Source organism: Grampus griseus, assembly GCF_964374135.1.
Source record: "Grampus griseus genome assembly, chromosome: 10".
Taxonomy (NCBI): Eukaryota; Metazoa; Chordata; class Mammalia; order Artiodactyla; family Delphinidae; genus Grampus; species Grampus griseus.
In genome coordinates this window covers 47,702,618-47,718,712 of record NC_139004.1, presented here as the reverse complement: position 1 = coordinate 47,718,712, position 16,095 = coordinate 47,702,618, and the positions used below count along the sequence as shown (strand labels likewise).

Here is a 16,095-nt window from a genome sequence, read left to right as displayed (position 1 = left end):
TTTTTTTTTTTTCAGACTTTATCACTAATTAATAACATTTTTATGTGTTTTGGTAGTACTTATCTTACTAATATTTATAATTGACTTTGAGTAAAGGATTTTAAGCACCTTAGGTGTTTTGAAATGTGAATTAGCCCTTTCTAGCTGTGAAACCAATAGTTTTCAAAATTGAATTTGCTTGTCATTTTCTAATTTTGGTTTGTTTTTGATTTTTAGTCCTTGGGTATAGAACACTGTTCCGTATTTTTAAACAATTTCAGAGTTTAGGACGTTTATGAAGCAAATATGGTAGCCTAACTTAAAAAGCAGAGCAACCAGAGCAACATGGTTCTTTAATAGGCTATTTCAATACATCTTTTTCAGAAATTAATAGATCTAGAAGTCAAAAAGTAATAAAGATTATAGATGATATTAATAATTCATTACATTATCATATACTTTAATAATTATTCATAATTTAATCATTAAATTATCACATTTCAAAATTGCATTTTGCAAATAGGGAATATGCATCCTTTTGTAAATATTATGCAAAAGTTGGTTTATGTACATGGCCAAAAAGAAAATCTTTAAAAATTAAAAAGTTGTGAAAATTATACAGTTAATATTCCCTGATCACAAATAAATTAAATTATAAATGAATAGTGAAAAGTCACTAAAAAATATTCAAAATTATATACCATGTTCTTTGTTTTGCATACTTAGTATTATAAAAATGTCACTTCCAAGTATGAAGCCTACTAGTTTTATTGCATGTGTGTTTGTGTGTGTGGGGGGGTTGGTATCAGTGTGAACTAGGTAATTTTAAAGTTTATAGAGAAAAATAGATACCAGAGCCACAACAACATGGATGGTAGAAATATTCTGTATCTTACTGGGGTTGCTTTACAAGAGTACATGTATTTTTCAGAAGCATTAAACTCTACACCTGATATTTTTTTATTTACTATATGTAAATTGTATATTAATGAAAAGATAAAGATATAATAAATACCAGAGAATGACAAAACAAAGATAATTATAATTCAGAATTCCTAGCTGGGTGCGGGAGTGAGGGGCTTGACTGTTCCTGTGCTAATACCATGGTGTTTTTTTTTTTTTTAAAGGGAATTCCTTTATTTTTATTTATTTATTTGTTTGTTTGTTTATTTATTTATGGCTGTGTTGGGTCTTCATTTCTGTGCGAGGGCTTTCTCTAGTTGCGGCAAGTGGGAGCCACTCTTCATCGCAGTGCTCGGGCCTCTCACTATTGCGGCCTCTCTTGTTGCGGAGCACAGGCTCCAGACGCGCAGGCTCAGTAGTTGGCTCATGGGCCTAGCTGCTCCGCGGCATGTGGGACCTTCCCAGACCAGGGCTCGAACCCGTGTCCCCTGCATTGGCAGGCAGATTCTCAACCACTGCGCCACCAGGGAAGCCCACCATAGTGTTTTGATAACTGAATATTTACAAATTGCTGTCAAGTCAGCATAGCTAATACAGTATGAAGTTGGCATAGGAATTGACAAATAGATCAGAAAAACAGACTAATGAGTCCAGAAATTTGTAAGGATATATGAGAATTTACCACCTGAATAACATAAGCGGATTATTTCATTAAAGGTGTTAATTCATTTAAATGGGAAAATTTAGTATATAGTATTAGAAGATTTGACTGAATACTGGGAGCTAAATAAAGTTGCTATCTTACCATATTCAGAAAGAAATAATAAATCAATTCAGGATTTAAATGTTAAAATGAATTGGAGTAGAAAATCTTGAAGATTATTTGTATAATCCAGTGATTGAAGGTAATTTTTCAAAGAAGGTAGAGAAATCCAACAGTAAAAGAAAGATGATATGTTTGACCACATGATAATTGTTTTGTTTGTCCTTATTAAAATCAGATAGTGAACTGGGAGAAAATATTTGTAACATATAAGACAGGTAAAGTGTTTCTGTCCAAACTACACAGAACTTTTAGGAATTCATGAACAGAAGTCAATTGAAACCCTCCTCAGTGTTGGTGGGAATGTAAATTGGTTCAGCCACTATGGAGAATAGTATGGAGGTTCCTCAGAAAACTAAAAATAGAGCTGCTACTGTATGATCCAGCAGTCCCACCCCTGGGCATGTATCCAGAGAAAACCATAATTCGAAAAATACATGCACCCCAGTATTTATTGCAGCACAATATAATAGCCAAGACATGGAAGCAACCTAAATGTCCATCAACAGATGAATGGATAAAGATGATGTGGTATTTATATATACAATGGAATGTCACTCAGCCATAAAAAAGAATGAAATAATGCCATTTGTAGCAACATGGTTGGACCTAGAGATTATCATACTAAGTGAAGTAAGTCAGATAGAGAAAGTCAAATATCATATGATATCACTTATATATGGAATCTAAAAAAAAAAGATACAAAGGAACTTCTTTACAAAACAGAAACAGACTCACAGACATAGAAAACAAACATACGGTTACCAAAGGGGAAAGGTGGTGGGGAGGGACATATTAGGAGTTTGGGATTAACATATACACACTACTATTGTACATATAAAAGGTAATCCACAAGGACCTATTGTATAGCACAGGGAACTCTACTCAATATTCTGTAATAACCTCTATGGGAGAAGAATCTGAAAAAGAATATAGGTACATGTATATGTATAACTGCATCACTTTGCTGTACACCTGAAACTAACACAACATTGTGAATCAACTATACTCCAATATAAAGTAAGAATTTTTTTAAATTAAGTAAAAAACAAAAACAGAAGAGGAAATCCAAATGTCCAGTGAACATTTGAAAACATCTTCAACCTTAGCAGCAGTTAAAGGAAAGCAAATTAAAGAATAACGTGTCTTTTTCACTAATATAATTTGAAAGTTAAAACCTAATGCTGTTCTCTAAAATGGGTTCTCTAATGCATTGCTGAAGAGACTTTTAAAAATTATATCTACTTAAATAATGTACATAATGTAAAGTAATCATAAAAATTAATAATCATGTTTGTGAAGACACTCATCATGGTTAATCTGCTTTATAGTTTTATGCAGAGTTCAAGGGATTTATATAGGAAAAGGCTAAAAATCTCATTTCCTTTATGTCTTTGAGCAGAAAGTTGAAAAAGATAAATAGGTGACTCAGTTTCTTTGAAATAAGATGGTGTATGGGGCTTCCCTGGTGGCGCAGTGGTTGAGAGTCCGCCTGCCGATGCAGGGGACACGGGTTCGTGCCCCGGTCCGGGAAGATCCCACATGCCGCGGAGCGGCTGGGCCGGTGAGCCGTGGCCGCTGAGCCTGCGCGTCCAGAGCCTGTGCTCCGCAACGGGAGAGGCCACAACAGTGAGAGGCCCACGTAAAAACAAAAACAAACAAACAAACAAAAAAATAAGATGGTGTATGAAGTCATTTTAAAATAAAATATGTGAAGTACTTTTCAATTTACGATTTAATAAATACTTTTTCTCCAAGTGATATAATTTGCATATTTTTAGATGTTACTTAATATTCTCTCCATCACTTTTTAAAGGTTCTTGCGTTAGTCTTTGTACGCAAACTCATGGATCTGTGTTTCACAAAGAGAGAGCTTAGTTGGCTTGATGATCTCATGCCAGAAAGTAAGAAAAAGAAGGAAGATGACAAAAAGAAAAAAGAGAAAGAGGTAAAAAAAGAATTTTAAATATACACTGTTCACTTCTTTTTTAATATTTTGTACCAAGTAGCAAGCACTATTATAGTCACTTTGATGGAATCAACTCCTTTAGTCCTCCTAAGAACCTTATTATTATAAAGTGTAGGTACTTTTATTATCCCCACTTTACAAATGAGGAAACAGAGAGAGAGAGAGAGGTTAGTAGGTAGTTTGTCCTAAACACAGGCTCTTACCCATTTTACCAACTTGCCTTTATGTACATTTATGTTAAATGTACATAAGTACATTTTAGGATACATTTTAATTTTAACAGCATTTTAATAATCTGGCATATATTGGGTTGGCCAAAAAGCTTGTTTGGGTTTTTCGGTAACATCTTATGGAAATGAACTTTTTGGCCAACCCAGTGTAAGGACAAAAAGGACTTTAAGTAAATATCTTTTTACAGAAAGTATAGTAAAACTTGAGTCTTTATATTCAATATTATGTACCCTTAGTTGATTTGTATACTGAGATTTACATAAATACTCTTTTCTGAATTTGATTTTTTTTAAGTAACCAGCTCAATATTATAACCTAGTAAGAAGGACAAATAAAACACTTGAGTATGTAGCATAGGTGATTTTGTTGATTTTAGTGCCTCACTTAATTTTCCCATTCAGAATATTGTTTGAAAATCAAAGATAAGAAGATACACATTTTTTAAAGTTGTGGTCCTATTTAAATAGATCTCAGAATTGCTGGGGTTTTTTTCTAATTTTTGAGGGAAATCAGCATAATTTATAACTTATTGCATAGTATTTATGGAAAAGCATTTATTAAAGTTTTGCAGACAAATGCGTTTAGGGCTTGTTGGCATTTTTTCATGGTTTCGATTGATTTTTCAGTGCTGATTTATGGCAAAATTACTGGTTGTGTATTTACTTTTCAACAAAAATTTTGACTTTTTAATTAGGACACTAATTAAAACATTTGAATTGAGTCTCCAAAATTTTTAAGAGCTTTGTTTCCTTCAAAGCTATATATGTATGTAAATGTTTATGAACTTGATGATTTTTCAAATAGGGTATAATCTATTTATAAAATACTTAGGTAAAATTGCTTGCTTATTCCTGTATCAGGGAGAATAAGGTTATTTGCATATCACAAAACAAAAGTAAACCTGGCTTAAACACAAGAGCTTATTTTCTCCTATAAAAGGAATCTTGAAAGTAAGTGATCTGGTGTGATGGCTCCACAAAGTTATCAGGAACTCTGCTGCTTTTCTCCCAGCTCGGCATAGACTTTTCATCCTCAGAATCCCCTGATGGGTCAGAAGGGCTGCTGAGTTTGAGCTATCATGTCAGCATCAGAGACAGCAGGAGGTAGACCGTGGATATCTCCACCCTGCCCTCCAGAAATGGCATCCAGGAATTTCCACTGGCACCACACTGAGTTGCAAGGAGTGCTGGGAAATTTAGTTTAGGTTTTATTTTTTTATCTTTTATTATTTTTGTTAAAACTGGGTGCATCGCCACCCCCAAGTAGTGGGATTTCTATCAGTAAGACAGAGGAGAGAATGCTCTTTCTGTCTTTCCTGTACTGACCACCCCTCCCCATCATAATTGTGTCATGATTTTGGCTGTTTCATAGCTAAGGTGTTCTCAACCTGGGGTGACTTTCTGATGGTCAAAAAGGGGCTGCTACTGGCATCTAGTGGCCTGCTGAACATCCTGCATACACAGGGCTGCCTCCCAGACAATTGTTTGGCTCTAAATGTCAGTATTGCTGAGATTGAGAAACCCTGCCTTATCCCAGTGAGGTTTTGCTTATATTATAATGAGAGTTATGAGGTTTCACAAAATTTTGTCGCTCATTGTATGCCTGTGTCATAGTTGATAATAAAATTTATGTAGCTAAATTGATATTTAAACAGTATCAGTGACTAACTTACAGCGGTGAAAGTTACAACCTCTTAAAATTAATCTTTACAAGTGGTTTTCAGCTTGTGCTACAAGTATGTGTTCATGGTAAAATTTTCAGTCATGGCAGATTAAATAATGTCAGTTTGGTTTTCTGATTCTTTAAGATATTAATATATTAATTGGTCCTCCTGGAAATATTCTGGGAAAAGTAATCTCTTCATGTATGTGCTTTAAAGGAAGCTGAGAGAATGCTTCAAGCTGGTGAAGATACTGTGCATCTTCCATTTGAAGGGGGAAGCCTCTTGCAGATTCCAGTTAAGGCGCTAAAATACAGGTGAGATGCAGCTTCATCCTTTAAAATGTGCTTCATTTACATGTCAGATGCATGAATAAGCCATGCAATGTTTCTTTAAAGTCGTGTTACCTGTTTTTTAAAAGATGACAAACACTGCATCTGACATGTGGGCTAAAGGAGGGCTTCCTGTAGGTGGAAAAGAAAGTCACTGGCTCATCCCCCTTCTCACTTGTAGGAAGGAGTGAAGGAGACCTTGGCATCCATGCCAAGCAGAGATTGTCTTGTCGTTCATCACTCCTTCTGTTTCAGTGAAGTTTAAAATCAGTCTTAGAATATTCCCATTCTCTCAGTAGTACAGCTTTTTTTTTTCTGCCTTTCATTATGACTGGGGTTGGTGTATGCTGGAAAATAAACATTTTTAATCCATTTTTTGATAACCTGTGACAATGTGACTATGTTTAGAGGCCCTAGAACTCTCCTGTGGTTTCCAAAGGTGTGATTTGAGCATTGGCAGTGACGGGTCATACTAGGGAAAAATTAAGTTTCATATATAGTTTATCATGTATGATTTTGGCGATTTATATTTGAATCTAAGAACTAAGTACAGAGGTTGGGAGATGTAAGCTTTTTTGTAGATTAAAAACCTCTATTATTTATGTACACCTGATTCTTCTACACATTTATTCTATTTATGACTGGCCATTTATAGAAGAAAAGTCAGTTTTAGAATATATATAGGTTCCTTCCTTGACCAGTTAATGGAAAATGTTTGTTGATATTTAATTATCTTGCTTCAACCTTTTTTCATTTTTAACTTATGTTTATAGTTTTTATAAGGGTGCATTTGGACTTGTACATGTTGATTAGTTTTGATAAATGAATTCACAAGTAATTTTTCTCTTTTGTCATTGGTATTAACTTGTATCATTGGTATTATTCTTTGTCACCTTTCATGATTTTCCCTCAAATTTGTATATACCTAAAATTAAATGCCAGGTATAGACATTTTGATATATCCAAATAGAGTGCTCTGCTTCTCTAGATTCTGTAAATGTTTGTTAAATGAATTAATGTATTGACTTTGTTGCTAAAAAGTGTATAGGAACTGCCGTGATAGTTACTGGTGACTCACCAGTTTGCTGAGATTGTTTGCCACTTAATTTCTGCAGGTCCTGCATTATCTCTTTCTCACTGTGATTACACATGGATCTTGACAAGTTTAAATGGAGTCCATGCTTACACTGTCAAATATTTAACAAAAAGAATGAGTATATGTATATTTACTTTTGTCTTTTAAATGATGACGTGAACCATGATTAATGTCATTTGGATTAAAACTTGAACATCCAGAATGCCAGGAACTGACTGACCTGTTTATTTGCCAGAATTTTAAATCTTAAGTAGCTTTGAATTACTTGCCATGAAAATGGAGTGAGATAACATGAAAGCATCTGGAAACCATAAAGTCCTATAAAATATGAAAATAATTTATTTAATGTAGACAAAATTTTTCCCATCTAGTTTCATTTTGGGGAAAAACAAAATGTATACTTTCTTCAAAAAAGGTCTCAATTTCTACTAACGGGAAAGTTCTTAGAGAAGATCATTTAGAAGCTAGAAAGTGCTTCAAGAACTTCTCTCTTCAGTTACTTGAAGTTGGCAACTGAGCAAAAAAACGTTTTCTTGGGGTAGACAGGGTTTCAAGTTGGATGGCTCTGCCATGGTGAATTTGGGTGTCCAAATTTGTGCACTTTTAAAAACTTCACTTAGTGAAGCAGCCATTCCTAGAGAGTCTCCAGTGGCCGCTTCACTCTTTACTGCAGTCTTACATCATAAACGACGTGAGATTTAAAGTGTGAACAGGTGACTGCTCTTTAGTCATTTATAACCTGGCTGCCAGCACATTGTTAATTTAACATCTCATTTGACATTTGTATTTGTCGCTTGTTTGCATGAAATGTTTTCCTTTTGGTGAACAAAAAGGACTAGCAAATATATTCCTGTTAACTTCCTAGTACTTTCATGTCCAAACTGACAACCTTGAGCCCAAAATTATTATGGATATCTTCATTATTGGATTTGGGGTCTTGAGGTAATTTTTGCAATATTTCACAGAGACATGGAATGGTTACATTTGTTTCTTATAATGAAAGGACAGTATTTGGATTTTGATAAATTTTATATAGTAACACCTTCATACTAAAAATATTACTGATATGGTAATACCAGCTAAAAGCAGTACTTATAAACCTTTTTTGTGTGTTATCTGTTGAAGTATTTTAATTTCTAATTTTAAAGTGTCCCATTTCCCAGAATTCTTTTTAATGATTTTTAAAAGCTATGAAAAAGGGCTTCCCTGGTGGCGCAGTGGTTGAGAGTCCGCCTGCCGATGCAGGGGACACAGGTTCGTGCCCCGGTCCAAGAAGATCCCACATGCCGCGGAGCGGCTGGGCCCATGAGCCATGGCCACTGAGCCTGCGTGTCCGGAGCCTGTGCTCCACAACTGGAGAGGCCACAACAGTGAGAGGCCCACGTACCACAAAAAATAAATAAATAAAAGCTATGAAAAAAAATTTTTTAAATCCTAATTGTAATTTTTCTTTACATACTTTGGATAGTTGTTTGCTGCAGTTGAAATTTGTGCAGATTATAAAAGTTTTCTAACTGACTTGAGGCTGTATCACTTTTTATATTTATAAGCACATTAATATATTCCTTTATGTTATTTCAATAGTATACTTATAGCCAAGATAATCACCTTTGGGCATCATTGCCAATTTAATTAGTCTCATTGCTAGTTTTGATTATAAAGAAAGATGCAATTCCCCTTTAGACCTTTATAATAGAACTCCAAAATACTGCTATCTTGCTAGATCTTGGTTTAAGTGCATGACAAAGAATTTTCTCAATTTTAAGTTGATGAAAGCAAATATGATATAGATAATAGGAATGACTATTAATGCTTTTGCAAGTACTGAATACTAACCAGAAAGTGTATTTGTTCTTCAGTGTTGATCCCTCAGTTGTTAACATATCAGATGAAATGGCCAAAACTGCACAGTGGAAGGCACTGTCCATGAATACTGAGAATGCCAAAGTAACCAGATCTAACACGAGGTAGCTGTAATGATTTATGCATTTTCTAACTATAGCCAACTTTCAGTTTACTTATGGGTAGCTATTCAGGAAAACCATTGTCTTAACAAAACCAACCTTTTTTTCTTCCTCTTATTCTTCCTTCTTCCTTTCATCTATCCATCATTTCATGTATACTGGAAGCAGATATAGGTGCTGATTGTTCTTTTTTAAATTTATAGTTGCCTATTTCAAAAAAGAATTGTTTTGTAATAAAAATGAATATATACATAAGGAATAAATATATAAAAGATCAGAAGCCATATAAAGAAAGATAATTACTAGGGATTGAATACTAAAATAGAATACTACCTCAATCATGCTTTCTGATGGTCCAAAAAAAGAAGGCTTTCTTTTGTTTTGCTTTGTTTCAGCCTACTATTTCTTCTGGCGAGGTAAACATTTTCCTAGAAGATATTTGTAAGAAATTTAATCCATGGGAGTAAAGGCCATTCAGTTTTATAATGGACCATGTATTACACAACTGTTTCATAACCCCTTGCTTATATTTCTTGTTATGTAATAACCCTTTTTTCTTTCTTTCCCACTCACTTCAAGACCTAAACCTCAGGAATTCTGGCTTGATAATCATTAGTACATTGATCCCTTAGGTCTCTGGAGAAATTAGGTATTATCCTGTAGAGTACTCAGTCATTCATAGTCAACAAATTTTTTTTTTTGGTGTTCACTTTGTGCCAGATGCTGTGTTGGGTGTCAGTATATTCTGCTTGGGTGTCAAAAATTAAAACTTTTCCAGACAAGCAATCACATAGCTATTTCTGCTTCGTTATTGTCTTTCTGGCAACTGTCTTGATAATGATTGATTAAGTTTTTCTCCCAGGATATCTTTCTCTACCTGCTTTTAGAACCTTGCTCCTACTTAATCTCAGTTATCAACTCTTTTGGCTTTTCTCTCATCATTTCTTGAGTTTTAATTCTCTAATGTAGACTGTTTACTTCACTTCTATCTTTGATCTCAAAAGTTTTTAAGTTAAACTTTTTGTCATTTTGGATTATTTCATGCAGCCAGAATTTCACTAGATACTCTTTTTACTCTTAGTAACTTTTCGCACCTTGTCAGCACCCCTGGCCCAGAATGTTAGTATAGTTAGGATAAATAGAAAGACCTTAGAGTAGTAGTATTTTGTCTTTTATACTTCTGCCTTTCATTCAGGTTGCCCCTCAATTCAAAATCACATGGGAAGAAAGGGAATGTTTTGTTACATTGTTGAACAGAAAAATGTTTGGGTTATCTTCCTTCAGTTTTGTCTGGAGAAGGCAGCAAACCATAGCGTGTTTCTATCTTTTGCAAAATTTTCAAAGCCCAGATATTCATGTTACAATTAAATCAAATCAGTTAATCAGTTAAATCCATATACATGGAATCATTGTATTTGATATTAACTTGAAAATGTAGAATTGTATTTTGATCTTGTATTTATGAACCAAATTTGGGGAGATAAGATTTGTTACATTTTGCAGGAAATTATTTGATGCTTATTTATATTGACAAAGATTAATTTTTAATGAATCTGTCAGTAAAATAAAAGTCAAATGCTACAACTGTTCATATATAAAGTAAAACTATTGTCAAGCACAGTCATCTTACACTGACCAATTTTAAGGAGCTCCTCTTCAGTTGTAAGAAAAATGTGAAATTTAGTGGCAAAAATATCTTTAAAAAACTAAGACTTTTTAATATTTGCCTTTCCAGTTAAGTTTACTGATATGAAAAGAAAGCAGTAAGATAGAAATAGCAAGTTGTATGTTTATGGTATTAATAGTTGTCTCAAAAGGCTCTTATGGATATTTACTGTTGGCCATGTTTGAATGTAATATTTAGCCATTTCAAAATTATTTATTCTCATTCTTTGTTTTAAATAGCCCTGAAAAACCTGTAAGTGTGAAAATAAGTTTTGAAGATGAACCAACAAAGAAATACATGGATGCTGAAACTTCATTATAGAATTGAACCAAGAGGAATTATTTATAGATATATATACATATATATGTATGTATATATAATATTTCATGTCACTATATATAACAATATTGTATGTCATGCCATTTATGCATGACTATGGGGTTTTTTGAAGTAGTGTCTGAAGTTTGTTAGGAGCACCATGGAGACTGTGTATATAATGAAATGGTCTCTTAGAAGTGAGGTACATGATTCTTACTAGTCAAATATTTATTTTTCTGTTGGAAAATTTTTTTCTGTTCTGAAATAGAAAAATGTGGGGAAATGCATTCAATCTACTTTTCTTTAAATCTGTTTGTTCATCAGTGGCAGTCCATACCAACCTTCAGTGATACGTATTTAAATTTTTTCATTGAGTTGCTAGAAATGTTCCCATATTACTTCCTTTCTGCTAATGCTTTGTGGGAAGAACAGGGCGTCTCTGCCAGTGCTGGGGCACAGATGGGGCCGTATCCTGGCTGCTGTGTGTGTGTTGCATTACATGCATGTCCATCATGTTTCACAGGTGATGGGAACTTTTTCACTATAAAGTTAGAACAGTGGAAACTTTCTAGATAAGAACTATAATTTTGACCTTTATGTTTTTGAAATTTATTTTAAACTTTAAAACCTCCGCATCTAGGTCTCCATTCTAATAAACAAGTATAATTGCAGGTGATTTTATAATTTAACTCCCATACCACTCATTAGTTTTTGAATTTTAAAAGCTATAAAATACCAATTTATGATAGTTAAATTTTGTTGCCTTTGTAGAAATTTTTTTCTGAATCCTAGTAGTCTATTAGAGCCCCAAATGCCCACTCTTCTCTGCCTTTGCTGTCCTTTACTTAAAATGTGGTTTAGTTTGTATCAGGTTCAAGTTCTTGATTATTTTTCTATTATAAGTAGTATGATTAAATAATCAGGAGTCAGAATTCTCTTAAGTGGGTTTAAGATCAGTATTACTTTATTACGAATTACCTTTCATTTTCCGTTTACGTTGTTCTTTCTGTTGTATAGGTAATATTTAATAGATTTCATTTTAAAATATTTTATTTATTTTAATTGATATGATGCTTAAATATTATATAAACATTTGAAAAGGTAACATATAGAGTAAATTGTTAATATAAATAGTTGGTGCTCACTTGCATTTATGGTTTATTATCTGAGAGCAGTTGATAGATTTTACATCTTTGATATAAAGCACTGCCATATTTGTATTTTAAAAGAAATTTAGACTATTATGTATAGCTCAGATTGATGACATTCTTCCTAGTTTGTGTTTGTATGTTTTATTTAGATTTTGCTTTTCTAAGCTGTCTTTTTAACTTCTAGCAAATCTTTTTAGTCATCTTTTATATACTTTTACCTCCATATGAAATAAATAAATGTTGTTCTTGTTAAGCCTGTAGGACTGGATGAATGGGGTTGTGAAACTGATTTGGCAAGAGGATGATTTCTAAAAACCAAATGAGTATTGAGAAGCCACTGAAATATCGAAAATAATAACATGAATGTTAGGATGAAAATTTTAATGGAATTCCGATGCTTCCTTTAATCATTTTTAATTAAAGTACAAAAGTAAGAAGAATTGATCTTATAAATCATGAGCAATGCCAAAAGCTGATATTTTAGCAATTCTAGCAATCCATTCTAAACTACTTAACTAATAAAATTTCCACATCTAAGACCATGTGATCCAATTCTAGTTAAAATAATGGATTCAACTTCTGCCTCATATGGGAGGTTGGAAATGTAGCTGATTTTCTTTAGAAAATGTAGCTGGCACCATTTGGTACTGCCTAAAGAAGAGAGATGCTGTCAGCACTTGATGAGAGAGTATTACCCACGGTGCTTGTTACTGTTTATGAGCTTCCATTGAAGTGATTCCTTTTTATTCATAGCAGCAGAATCATTTCCAAAGACCCCAGTATTTGCTGCTATGATTTTGTATCTCCCCGATGAACCTGAACAAGAGGATTTCCTTACACCATTCCCTAGTGTCTGGATGTCACAGGGTTAACAAATGTGCTTTTTTACGGGAAGTAATTTTAAAATTTGAACTGAAATCTACCTGGGATCATAGTGTTTATGTGATTTTATTTATGAATACTGGTTGTCCAGTGCCAGAAAAACCATGACGTGCAAAATGCTTTGCACTCAGTGTTTTTACTATGTTTCTAATTGTTAGTAGTTTCTACTTTCTTTTGACTACTTGACTTACAAAATGATCTGATTGACTACTTCATTGAAAAGCAAAGGTAACTCATGTTTAATAGCTTGTTTATGTGGTTATGATATTTTTCCACTATTTTTGAAAAATAACAATCATGGATAGCATTCTTTGAAAAACAGTGAAAAATGTAATTTACTACATATATTGCTTTTTAAATGTTGCCTTAAACAGGTATAGATGAGCAGTAGTAATTGCTATGTACTGATTTACCTCAAGGTGAAAAAGAATTAAACCTGTGCATATTCCATTTATAAAATAAATTCATATAAACAGCCCTGCACTTTTTCAGATGCCTTGGTTTCCAGGATGGAGCTCAGTGCTACTGAGTACCCTGGCCGCAGGGCCACCTCAGGATATTCTTTCCTCCACCTATTTTATTTATTTATAGACATCTGTTTACAAGGACTGTAATACATCCTCATGTTGACCATCTGAAATTCACTTTCACTTGAATGCTATTTCACTCTAAAATTGCCGCTTTTGAGAAGACAATGAACTAAAAACTTCCTTATGATAAAAGGATGATGCGATATATTCTCTAATGATATTAGATATACGAAGTGAGGCACACGATCTTTCTAATGGGTGTTGTATATGTGAGTATGCTTGTGTGAATGATGTTGTCAATCATAAATCTCTCAAGTTGTTTAAAAAAGCTGTGGCATATCATTGTTCATATTTGCCAAGCATATAAAATGTGTAGGACAGAATTTTTTATGTGCTAACGCATGTATTTATAAAGCAGATTTCTTTACCACTCAAAATTACTTTCGTTTTCTCCATCTAAAAAAAAGTTTCTTCCATATACCTAAAGTTTATGTATATATATAATAGCTTTATAACTTTTACCTTTTGCAAAAGCAGGTTCAAAATTCTGTAAAAAGGAAAATGGTTTCCGAAACAGAGGTATGACACCAGAGCTTGCTGTTTTTAAAGGACTGTATCATGTATATAAGTTCTGTAAATGTGCTCAACAGTGTAACATGTGAATCCTGTTTTAAAGTGCTCAGATTTCGGATGTGTAAGCCATTAATATAACATTGTAATTCAAAAACGTTTAAATTAAATAATTTAATGTTTTAAATTTATTTATGTAGATCACATCATTGTTATCATATGCAGTAGAACTATGTGAACTGTCTTGGTTTAGTCCAACAATTATTTTTTTAGAAAGTAAACTTAAAGAGTTTAAGGACATCCAAAATTTAAAATAGTGTTCATACTTCAAAATTTGGCAATTTTAATGTAAAGTTGGTTCTTTTCTAACTTTTCAAAAAGTAATTTGAGTGTCGATAATAGGAAAACATAGTTGGAAATGGAATTGTCTAAAGATCATTTTTAAAAATTTAAGTAGCATATATTGACTTCTACATTTGTCTTAGAGTACTTGTTAACAGTTGTTTTTTTAATCAGAATTTTGTGCGTTGATGATTCTTGTGTTGTGGCTTTTCTTTTGTTACTTTCATATTAAGAGCTTTTTTTTTTGTAGGGGGGTTCTCTTCCAATGTTTACTACATTTAAATAAATAGAAATTGAATTTTATTGTTCATTTATACAGTATTTGATAGCTTGGTATAATAACAGTACAGTTCTAATTTTTATGACTTTTATAATTATACAATGATAATATTTTCTTTTATAATAAAATCCAAAGTAAACATTTAAAATGTAGAAGTGATATTTTTCATCTATATGAAGTACAAGTATCTACCAAGTCTATAATGTGAATAATCCTGCCTTTCAAATCTGTTTCATAATATTAGAAGAAAACTATTTTTGGAGATGTTATTGAAGTTGAAAGATCAATAAAAGTCTACTGAATCAGTTGTTGAATATTGTCTTTATTTTGATATTAGAAGAGCTGCATGTCTTTCTCATGAGAACCTGATAGGGGATGGAGAAAAATAAGTGATTTTTATTTCCTGCCTCCTAATTTTCCTAAGCAGAAGACAGAAAAGAGGAAACAGTGAGAAAAGAAGACGAAACAAAATAGTGTGTGTTTCACAATGATTTTTTGATAGTTAAGAAATACTGAAATTAAAGCCCTTTAAGATAGGCTGATCCATTATTTTCCCTATTTTAAAACACATCTGTTTAGAATAGAATTTTGCAATGGGATATGTAATAAACACACATCACATTACATGATATGTAATGAGCATGTTAATACTGAACTTTCATAGACTCAAGGCTTTTCTGTTTTTAATGGCTAATTTCATTATGAAATTTTTTTAGTAATAGCTAATGACAGGCGTTGGTTTGTTTTCCATTAGGCACGTATGTAACAATTTCCTCCTGTGTTTTCTGCACTGTAAAGTTTCTGATATCCCACAATGAATTTGTCAATTTACTATTCCCATCAACAGAACTTTGAGATTTTTGTGGGGGTTGGGGGCGGGGAGAAGAAGGGAAATAGGGAGTTTCTCACTAGTTTTTGTTTGATCTTGCTGCTTAAGGTATATCTGATCTCTCCACTATCAGTTCAGTGACCTTTATCTCACTACCTCTATGCTTTTAATGAAAACATTCCTATTGTTTGGAAAACCTTCCTTTCTGTTTCTCTGCTATTCTTGCAAAGCTCAATTTAAGTTCTGCATTTTCTACAAATTGTGCTCTGCCTTGTGCTGTGTTCTGTAAGATCATTCTCCTGCCTCCACACAAGAGTGTGTCTGGGGCTTCCCTGGTGGCACAGTGGTTGAGAGTCCGCCTGCCGATGCATGGGACACGGGTTTGTGCCCCGGTCCTGGAAGATCCCACATGCCGCGAAGCGGCTGGGCCCGTGAGCCATGGCCGCTGAGCCTGCGCGTCTGGAGCCTATGCTCCACAACGGGAGAGGCCACAACCGTGAGAGGCCTGCGTACCGCAAAAAAAAAAAAAAAAAGCCCTCTTTTTGTTTGTTTTTTTGTCCTAGACCAGTG

The 16,095-nt window shown here is 33.5% G+C and overlaps 1 protein-coding gene across 7 annotated transcripts in view; it reads left to right on the top strand.

Moving 5' to 3' along the window:
• SLC4A7 (solute carrier family 4 member 7) overlaps positions 1-14,937 on the top strand; it is a 124,019-nt gene extending 109,082 nt beyond the window's left edge. For 4 of the 7 annotated variants that reach the window (XM_082664856.1, XM_082664853.1, XM_082664857.1 and 1 more), the window contains 3 exons: positions 3,522-3,653; positions 5,785-5,882; positions 10,863-14,937. In XM_082664856.1, coding sequence (XP_082520982.1) covers positions 3,522-3,653; positions 5,785-5,882; positions 10,863-10,944 — 312 coding nt within the window. In that variant the 3' untranslated portion in view covers positions 10,945-14,937. Of the gene's footprint in view, positions 1-3,521; positions 3,654-5,784; positions 5,883-8,852; positions 8,961-10,862 lie in introns of all 7 variants that reach the window. The other 3 variants (XM_082664855.1, XM_082664851.1, XM_082664852.1) reach the window with 1 other exon arrangement.
• The last annotated feature ends 1,158 nt before the right edge of the window (positions 14,938-16,095 follow it).